Source organism: Equus przewalskii, chromosome 6 (genome assembly GCF_037783145.1).
Source record: "Equus przewalskii isolate Varuska chromosome 6, EquPr2, whole genome shotgun sequence".
NCBI classification, from domain to species: domain Eukaryota; kingdom Metazoa; phylum Chordata; class Mammalia; order Perissodactyla; family Equidae; genus Equus; species Equus przewalskii.
In genome coordinates, this window is record NC_091836.1 from 45,239,120 (window position 1) to 45,249,185 (window position 10,066).

The window sequence follows — 10,066 nt, forward strand, 5'->3', positions numbered from 1 at the left end:
CGCGGGGCAGTCTGAGCAAGGACTAGCCGCTCTCATCAAGGGCCTGGCCAATCAGCTCGGGGGATCCACGCAGGGGGCGGAGTGCGGGCAGAAGGAGCTCGGCCACCCACCAATCAGAAATGGGCCTGCGAGCCGCGCGCCCCATGCCCCGCCCTTGGCGGCGTCGCTGTGGAAACCGAAGGAAGCGACGGTTACAGCAAAGCGCGGGGCGGGAGCCGAGAACTGAGCGACAGGCCGGGCAGCGCCGCATGGCGGGCGGCGCGGCGGGCTGAATTCCGAGGTGGTCGCCCCGAGACCCCGGGGAGCAGCGGGACGGGGCAGGGCTGGGGCCGTGGGCCGGGCCGCCTGCAAGGAGAGGCCTCTCCGGCGAGGGGACCCCTGTCCGTCATGAATAGGAGGAAAGCGGGGTAAATGGCTGTCGAAAAGCCCGCTAGGACCCTACCGGCCACCGGAGCCCTGGCCCCGTTCTGGGCATGTCCTCGCAGCCCGAGTCCGTGCAAGCCCCGCCTCACCCGGCCCGGCCCTCCGGGCAGGGAGCCCACGTGTGTCTCCACCTGCGCTGTCCAGTGTGGTCACCGCTGGCCACATCTGGCTAGTGAGCCCTTGAAAGGTGGCTGGTCCAAACTGAGATGTGCTGTCAGTGTAAATACACACCGATTCCAAAGACGTAGTAGCAAAAGGAGACTGTAAAAAGAATCTCATTAATAACCTTTTATGTTGATTATACATGGAAATGGTAATATTTTGGATATGTTGAATTAAAATACATTATTAAAATTAAGTTCCCCTGTTTCTTGTTGTGTGTGTGAGGCCAATTGGCCCTGAGCTAACATCTGTGCCAGTCTTCCTCTATTTTGTACATGGGTCGCCACCACAGCGTGGCTTGATGAGTGGTGTGTAGGTCCACGCCTGGGATCGGAACCCACAAACCCTAGGCCACCAAAGTGGAGCCTGCAAACTTAACCACTGCCACCAAGCCAGCCCCTCTTTCTACTTTTTTAATGAGCTATTGGCACATTGAAAATCACAGGCACGGCCTGCATTTGTGGCTGCCCATTGTGCTTCTCACACTGGCTCTACTGGACGGTGCTGGTCTAGGGTCATGCCAGGCTTTCACTCCCTTGATCGTTTGTCTTGGGGAGAGTAAGGGGGGGCGAGGGGGCCACTGAACACACACACACACACACACACACACGGACTCATGCACACCCTCAAGATTTTGGGACAGGCTAAGGAGTGGGCAGCACCTGGCACACTCCTCTAGCTTCTCTCCTTTCTCCTGGTTGCAGACCCTCCCTGCCCTGGAGACTTCATCTACTATTTACCCTCCGGAACTCAGAGGCCTGGCCTCGGGGACATGGTGAAACGTCCTCAAAAGTAGATCACTGATTCATAGGGGAGCAGGGTGGGGCAAGGTGAGTCAGTGCCTAGCACTTAGTCATTCAGGTTCTGGAAACTTCTGAAGCTACAGCTTTGCCGACTCCTATTTCCAAGCAAAGGAAGTCAAGGCTGTGGTCTTCAGAGACTCGCTATCTTTCTCACCAGGCTCATCTGGGCAAAACAGATGAAAACATAAAGGCATTTTATAACTGTGCTTTCAAAAGCACACATCTTCCTTGTTGGCAGTTGTGGGCTCACAGTGTCTTGAGAGCCTTTGTGTCCTGACAGGCCGCATCCCCCACCGTCATTGAGGAGGACAAGGGGAGTACTCACTCAGAGGCTGCAAGTTAAAATCCTACCAGATTGAGGTACTTGAGGTATCTAATTGTGAGGTGCTGAAGGAGCAGGGTTGAGCCCCCAAAATCTAGCCATGTTTTGCTACTTTGCCAGTTCTGCCAATTTGAGCTTCTCCAGTGTGGCCTGAGTGGGTGTGTCTTTGGATCACTGGGTTCCAACTGGGCGAGGTGTGTGGTGTCCAAATACATGTTGAGAGAGAGTCCACGCACACTCCTACAGACTCGGAACATTCTGGAATTTCCCTTTCAACACTGCTTTTCTGAGCCACACACTCACTTGACAGCACAGGCTCATTTTGTGAACCTACTATGCTGTGTGCCAGCCTCCTCACCCACGAGGAGCTCACAGAAAGGCAGGGTCCAGCCTCAAGAGGAAGATCCTCTTTGTTTTTAATGCATATTGCAAGTGCTAGGATCCCTGTTGGCCTCGTCTGCTGGCAGACCTCAAGTCCACCCTTGAAATGAGACTGGCCACTCTGCTCAAGCCACTCCAGACCCCATAGCGCTGCTCTGCCTGTGCCTGCTGGTAGGGCCAGCCAGATGCTGCCTGTGTCCTCAGCATCCAGCAAAGCAGGGGACTCATAACAGTGACAAGCAGATGCTGTGTGGTGTTTGCTGAACTAGCTGGGGCAAGCCCCGTAAGGCGATTTCCAAAGGGGAAATTTCAGAAAGGTCTTGCGCTGTGGCAGTGCTGAAGGATGAGGGAGCTTCCTCGGGTCTCAGATTGGGGGGAACCAGCAGGCACTTGGACATCAAAGATCTGGTGTGTTTGGTGTGTCCGCCTCACAGGCTCCTTTTGTATCGCCCACATTTAAGGTAGGAGCTCGGTTTTCCCGGAACCTGGCTTGACTTGTTTTTGGTGTGTGGTTGTGATCGAGCTAGTTCAGAGCAGTGTGGGGGGAGGCGAAGCCAAGAGCAGGCAAGACTGGGCTGGTCAGCAACTTTCCGCTGTGTCAGGAGCCCCAGAGAGAGGTTTCCCAAGCCCTATCCTGTCTTGACTTTCCTTATTTTGTTTTAATTCCATGGATGTTTATTTTTTCTTTCTTTGTATTTTTATTGAGTTATAATTTACATAGAGTAAAATTCACCTTTTTCTAGTGTACAGTGCTGAATACATACTGTCGTGTAACCACTGCCACAGGCAAGCTATAGAACATTTCCGTCATCCAAACAAATTCCCCTGTGCCCCTCAGCAGCAGACGGCAGCCCCTGGCCGCCACTGCTCCACTTTCTGCACCGATACTTTTGCATTTTCCAGAAGGTCCTATAAAACGAAATCACACAGTAAAGAGCCTTTGAGTCTGGCTTCTTTCGCTAACATAATGCACTTGAGGTTCACGTATGTTGTTTCCTCTATCTGTAGCTCATTCCCTTTTGATGGCTGAATAGTGTTCCATCACAGGGCTGCATCACAGCCTGTCCATTCGCCCCGTGAACGTTTGACTGGCTGTTGGTAATTACAGATAAAGCCTCGACAAACGTTCACTCTTGGGTTTTTACATGAACATGGGTTTTTATTTCACATGAGTATTCTACCAGGGGTGGGATCGCTGGCTCATCTGGCTGTAGTGCTTTTGAAGCTCTTTTTGATGAAGAGAAGAAGAGTTGAAAAGGGTGTGATGCATTTTTTTTAACTAAGGCTTTAGCATTATCTGAATCACGTCTTACGCAAGCTGAGTGCTTACCATAAGTGTGCTAAAGACCTTACACTTTAGCATTGTACTCACTGAGTGATCTCAGGCGAGTCACATGACCTCTCAGAACCTCAGTTTCCCCACCTGTAAAGTGGAGGTGACAGTGGGCCAATTTCATAGGATTATTGCGAAGAGTAAATGAGTTAATACACATGGAGTGCTTGGAAATGGCTTGGCACACAGTAGGGCCTCATCGGTGTTGGCTGTTGTTGTAATGTTCATTTCCTGGCCCCTGTCGATTTCATCTGGCAACCCTGGGAGGTAAGATCTCCTCGGGTCTCCACTTTATGGAGGACATGCCCAGTGCTCTGAGAAATCAAGCGAGTTGTGCAAGATCACGCAGACAGTAAACGAGCAAGCAGTGGGTCTGGATTCCAGCTGCTGCCAATGGACTCCAGCCTCGCCTGCTTGGTTCCTGTGTCAGCCGGGGTTCCAGCAAAGACACAGCACCAGTAGGATGTGTGTGCTAGTGAGTGTGCGTGGGTTAGGAGGTTTGTTTCAAGGTGCTGGCTTGCGCGATCGTGGGGCTGGCTCGGCAGATCAGAAACCTGCAGGGCGGCCCACAGGCTGGAGGCTCTTGCCAGGAGCTGAGGCTTCTTCCTCAGGGAACCTCAGTGTTTGCTTTTCAGGCCTGTCACTTGATTGGACGAGGCCCACCCACATTATGTAGGGTCACCTCCTGTACTCAAAGCCAACAACTGTAGGTGTTGACTACATCTACCAAATATCTTCACAGCAGCACTTAGGTTAGTGTTTAACAGAACCTCTGGGTGTTATAGCCCAGCCAAGCTGATGCATGATATAAACATCACATCTTCTCCGACTCGGGGCTCAAGACTTGCTGAGGTTTCTGCCGAAGCCACTTTTCCAGTAACAATCCGAAGCACCCAGTGAGGGTCCAGATCAAGGAAGCCTAGCCTTATAGGGAAGTGTCTGGTGTTGCTTTTTGGGGGGTGCTGGGGGATGGTTAAATAGTTAAAACTTCCTGAACATGACCCAGGCTTGCTCAAGGAATGGTGTGGAGTCCTCATGGAGTTCCCCCCATGAGGTTGCCCCCAGACAACCAATGGCCCCCAGAGCCATGGGAAGACTTTGGAGGCTGCCACATTTATAATTCTAAATTAACTTTAGAGTATAAAATACTAGTGCCTAAGGGTGAAGAAGTACACCAGCTCTGAGATTTTCCCCATGATGATGACTCTCCCGCTATGTATTTAAGGTTTTTTTTTCTTTTTGATGAGGAAGATTGGCCCTGAGCTAAGACCTACGCCAGTCTTCCTCTATCTTGTATGTGGGTCGCTGCCACAGTGTGGCCATCGACAAGTAGCATAGGTCTGCACCCGGGATCTGAACCCATGAACCCCGACTGCCGAAGCAGAGCGTGCCAAACTTAACTACTAGACCACCGGGCTGGCCCCTCTATTTATGTAACTTTTTAAAAATTGAATTCTCTTCCTCCCTGGCTGGTTCAGGCCCCCTGCTGTGCAGTGCCTGGGACTCCCTGCCCAGACCCATCCTCCCAGGTCGGCCAGTGTGTGTCCTGGTTCAGAGTCCTTGCTGATACGGTTTCCCTGGCGTCAGCGAGTGGCCAGCAGGGGAAGGCCACATTCTTCTTTCTCAGGAGTCCCAGCCGGCACCAGGGCAGCGGTCACCAGAAGCTATGGTGCAGGGGTCAGCCCGGTGGTGCAGCGGTTAAGTTTGCACATTCTGCTTTGGCAGCCTGGGGATCGACGGTTTGGATCCCAGGTGTGGATATGGCACCGCTTGGCAAGCCATTCTGTGGTAGGCGTCCCACATATAAAGTAGAGGAAGATGGGCACAGATGTGAGCTCAGGGCCAGTCTTCCCCAGCAAAAAGAGAAGGACTGGCAGCAGATGTTAGCTCAGGGCTCATCTTCCTCAAAAAAATAAGAAGCCATAGTGCAGTGGCGCTGCCTGGAGGGGGTGGCTCAACAGCCCACCACTCATGACAGTTGGTCACCCCTGTGGCAACGCTCCCTCTGGGCCAGGCCTGTCCTGGGTACTCCACCAATGCTGATTCACATCAGCTTCAAAGCCCTGTGAGTGGGTACTACTGCTGCCCGCCTTGTACAGGTGCGGACGCTGGGGCCCAGCCCGAGGTCACACAGCCAGCAAGAGCAAGAACTCGGCAGGGAGCCCCGACCTCCCAAGCAGCTCCTCCAGGAAGCTCGCCCCTCGGCCGCCTCCCCGCCTCCACATTCCCCGTGCCCTGCTAGGCGCTGCCCCTGTCTGAGCCCCCTCACCCGACCGCCAGCCCTGTCCTGGACCACAGGCACCCCAGACCCTCAGAGCCAAACAGATCATGTCACCCACAGGCGAGGCAACAGAGGCCCCGAGAGGTGTTTGACACCCATGTCCCCCAAATCATAAAGGTACTAGGAGAGGAAGAGAAGAAGCCTACTAAAAACAACCAGAAATATTCGCGAAGCGTTCACTGCGACTGGGCTCCAGGCACTGGGGACCCAGCACTGACAGCACCCAGGCCCCGCCCCGGTGGGCCCACAAGCTGGGAGGGAGGTGACACTTGGCACGAACGCCAAGGAACAGGATCGTTTCAGCTTCCAGCGGCCGCTGTACCGGAGAAAGCAGTAAAGCGGCAGGCGTGAAGAGCGGGGCCGGGAAGGCGTCTCCGGGCCGGGTCCTCGGCGCGCCGGCGGGGCCCTGCATGGTGAGGGCAGGGGCGGGCCGGGAGCTCCCAGCCGCATCCCCCACACCGGAAGAAGACGGAACGAGGAAGCGGGCAGGGCGGGGCTAGGCGGCCGGCCAGAATGGGCCGCCGGGACCCACAGGAGGGGAGACCTGGCGGCGGCCCTACGGACGGGGGGGCGTTCCCGCGGCGCGCGTCCTCCTGCAGGAACCCCCGCGGGGGCGGGGCGCGCGGCGGGCCGGGTATTCCGGGCCAGGAAGCAAGATCGCGATTGGCTCCCGGCGGGGGTGGGCGGGGCCTCCGCAGCCTGGTGCGCACACCGCCGGGAGGCGTTGGCGGGGGCGGGGCGGGGGGCGGTGCAGCGCGCGGGCTGCCGTTGGCGGCGCGGCCCCGCCCCGGATGCCGCGCGTCGCGGCCGGGGCGGCGGCGATTGGTGGGTGCGGCGCGGGGGCGGAGCGGAAGGTTCTGGAGGGGGCCGGCGGGCTCTGGAAGCTTCCGCCGGACGGGTATATAGAGTCGGGCGGGCGGCGGCGGGGCGGCGGCCGCGGGCCATGGGCAAAGACTACTATCAGACGCTGGGCCTGGCCCGCGGCGCGTCGGACGAGGAGATCAAGCGGGCCTACCGCCGTCAGGCGCTGCGCTACCACCCCGACAAGAACAAGGAACCGGGCGCCGAGGAGCGCTTCAAGGAGGTGGCCGAGGCCTACGACGTGCTCAGCGACCCGCGCAAGCGCGACATTTTCGACCGCTTCGGCGAGGAGGGTGCGTGCGCAGCCGCCGCCGGTTGACGCGAGGCAGGGCGGCCCGGCCCGGCCGGCGCGCGGTGGAGGGGGGGGCCCGGCCGCGGCTGCGGAAGCTCCCGGGGCGGGGCTCGCGGGGCGGGGACTCACTGGGCGGGGGCGGGGCTGCGGGCCGGGTGGGGGTCGCGCGGGCGGGGGGACGCGGGGACGTGGTCAGGTCGGCGGTCTCCGCTTGCACTCCCAGCCCCGTCCCCTCCCTGGGGTCGCCAAGGGGCGTGCTGTCCCGGAGGCGCCCGGCCTCCTGCGGTCGCGGGCGCGGGGCCCGGGGCGCGGGGCCCGGGGCGGCCAGGCCGGCGGCTCACGGCGTCGTCCCCGCCTCCAGGCCTGAAGGGCGGCGGCCCCAGCGGCGGGGGCGGCGGCGGCGCGAACGGCTCGTCCTTCAGCTATACGTTCCATGGGGACCCGCACGCCATGTTCGCCGAGTTCTTCGGCGGCCGAAACCCGTTCGACACGTTCTTCGGGCAGCGCAACGGCGAGGAGGGCATGGACGTGGACGACCCGCTCTTCCCCGGCTTCCCCATGGGCGTAGGCGGCTTCCCCACCGTGAACTTCGGCCGCCCCCGGCCCGCCCCGGAGCCCGCGCGCAGGAAGCAGGACCCGCCGGTCACGCACGACCTGCGCGTGTCGCTGGAGGAGATCTACAGCGGCTGCACCAAGAAGATGAAAATCTCGCACAAGCGGCTCGGCCCCGACGGCAAGAGCGTGCGCAACGAGGACAAGATCCTCACCATCGAGGTGAAGCGCGGCTGGAAGGAGGGCACCAAGATCACTTTCCCCAAAGAGGGCGACCAGACCTCCAGCAACATTCCTGCCGACATTGTCTTCGTGCTCAAGGACAAGCCGCACAATGTCTTCAAGAGGGACGGCTCTGACGTCATTTACCCGGCTCGGATCTCTCTCCGGGAGGTAGGCGCGGGCGGTGGGGAGGCGGGCCAGGGGGCGGGCCGGGGTCTCCCGGGCACTTGTCGGGGCGCTGGGCGTGGACCTGGGGGCGGGCCTGGGGTGCCTGCGTCTGTCGTCTGCCTGACACTGTTCCTCCTCTTAGGCTCTCTGCGGCTGCACGGTGAACGTGCCCACCCTGGACGGCAGGACCATCCCGGTCGTGTTCAAAGACGTCATCCGGCCCGGCATGCGACGTAAGGTCCCCGGAGAAGGCCTCCCGCTGCCCAAGACGCCCGACAAACGCGGAGACCTCGTCATCGAGTTCGAGGTGGTGTTCCCCGAGAGAATCCCGCAGACGTCGAGAACCGTGCTGGAGCAGGTGCTGCCGGTCTAGCCCCAGGTCCCGACGCGGAGCTCATGGATTTGCGGACGGTGGCCCCGTGGTGGCCCCGTGTGAGGGCGGGAGGGCCCGGGGAGGGCTCCCGCGCTGCTGAATGTTCCCACAGAATATATTACAATCTTTCAAAGTCGAGCGCCAGACTTAAGTGGTTCTTCCAGCTGTAGGGCAGCCGGTGGTGGGGATGGCAGTGAAGACCCTGCAGTCTGTCCCGCCGGGTCCTGAGCCGCCTCCTCCAGGCTCTCCCAGGGGCCAGAGGCAGACCGGCCGCTGGACTCGATCCCTTTGCGGTCCTTTGCTTGCGGCCCTTCGGGGGCGTCCACCTGCCGTCTCTGTCACCAGACCCGCCCGCTCCTCGGCTTCTGCGGTGGGATTGGTGCGTTTGGTTCTGTTTGTTCCCCCGTCTTGCTCATGCACTGAAGAATGTCGTCTCCTGTTTTGTCGTCTCGAGTTGGGAAACCTCGAGTGTGCGCAGAGCTGCCTGCCCGGCGCCGCCCGGAGCAATACCTCCATCCTTGCCGGCCCCAGGCTGGGTGCGCTCAGGGTCCCGCCCTTCTCCTGGCGATGAGGCGGTGAGGCATGCCCGGGGCTCAGCAGTGGCCCCGGGACTTTCTCTAGTGGACTTTGGACTCATTCAGAGGGATCTGATCCTTTTGAATTTGGCACAGCCCTAAATATCCCTTTTGATAAAAGGGTCTTTGCTCCTGATTACAGGAGCACCGTAGAACGTCTGTAAATATGTTTTTATAATTCTGTGTAAAATTGGTGTGCACTCAAGAGAAACCAGTCCCGGTAGCTGCTTCCTGCATAGGGCCATGATGGAGTCCAGAAGGAACGGGGGTGGGGGGCGGGGGGGGGGCGCGCCTGTGCCCTGCAGGCTAGTCTGGTGCTCAGACCTTGAGATTCGTTGTAAGTTGCCACTGCCAACGTGAGCGCGAAGCGTGTGACTTGTCAATGTGCAGCGCCGCAGCATTAAAGACTGATGCCAAACCTTGGGCCGGCGGTCCTGCGACTCTGTTTGAGGGCTCTGCTGGCGGGGCGGCGGCGGGCGGCGGGGCTGCCTTCCTGAGTGGGGGTGGGCTGGAGAGGCCCTTGTAGTCAACCGGTCTTTTCTGGAGGTCAAGGCCGGAGTTCAAGCAGTTCCCCTGCCGCCTTCCAGGGCCTGTCGCTGGGCGTGGGGCGCACGGTCTGCCGTGTCCCCCGCCGCCCCCTCCTTGCTGGAACAGGCTGGTGTCAGGCAGGCTGGCCGAGCCGGACTGGGATTCCTGCCCGGGGCCTCGCCCAGGGTAAGGCCCATTTCCTGCTCCTGCTCTGTGTGCAGCCGCAGGAGCTTTTACTTTGTAGGTTTTTTTAAGGAACTGGTTTTATTATAAAGTGAGTAATTACACGGTTTGAAAACAATGTATTGCTGCTTAGCTACAAAAAGTCTTCGAGTAAAAACTTCAGTAACACCATATTTAAGGTCAACCTAGGAGTGGCTTTCCCTTCCCACTGAAACCATGTAACCGGTGAAAATAGTGTGGGGCCAGCGCTGTCCCGGAGTTTTCTGCAGTAACGGGAATGTTCTCTGTTTTTAAAATGGAAACTGTTTTAGAGTCAAATAAAACTAAAAACTTGGTTACTTGGTCATTCCAGCCACATTTCAAGTGCTCAGCAGCTACATGTGGCTAGTGGCAAAGAGTGGACAGTGCAGTTTAAGCCATGGCTTCTCCCCCAAATGTAAGACCCGAGTTTCCTTAGAAGAGCAGCCTCAAGGGGCCGGCCCGGTGGTGCAGTGGTTAAGTGCGCACATTCCGCTTCAGCGGCCCAGGGTTCCCTGGTTGGGACATGGCACTGCTTGTCAAGCCATGCTGTGGCAGGCGTCCCACATAGAAAATAGAGAAAGATGGG

The 10,066-nt window shown here is 58.6% G+C and overlaps 1 protein-coding gene across 1 annotated transcript; it reads left to right on the plus strand.

Annotated features, from left to right (window-relative positions):
- The first annotated feature begins 6,478 nt into the window (after nt 1-6,478).
- DNAJB1 (DnaJ heat shock protein family (Hsp40) member B1) lies at nt 6,479-9,171 on the plus strand. Its single transcript, XM_070625227.1, has 3 exons — nt 6,479-6,859; nt 7,220-7,803; nt 7,943-9,171. The coding sequence occupies exons 1-3, from the start codon at nt 6,649-6,651 to the stop codon at nt 8,171-8,173; spliced, it is 1,026 nt and encodes a 341-aa protein (XP_070481328.1). The 5' UTR covers nt 6,479-6,648; the 3' UTR covers nt 8,174-9,171.
- The last annotated feature ends 895 nt before the right edge of the window (nt 9,172-10,066 follow it).

Coding starts and splice junctions, on each gene's coding strand:
- DNAJB1 (XM_070625227.1), top strand. CDS start 6,649: ATGGGCAAAGACTACTATCAGACGCTGGGCCTGGCCCGCGGCGCGTCG. Junction 6,860..7,219: donor CGACCGCTTCGGCGAGGAGG/GTGCGTGCGCAG, acceptor CCCCGCCTCCAG/GCCTGAAGGGCGGCGGCCCC. Junction 7,804..7,942: donor CTCGGATCTCTCTCCGGGAG/GTAGGCGCGGGC, acceptor TCCTCCTCTTAG/GCTCTCTGCGGCTGCACGGT.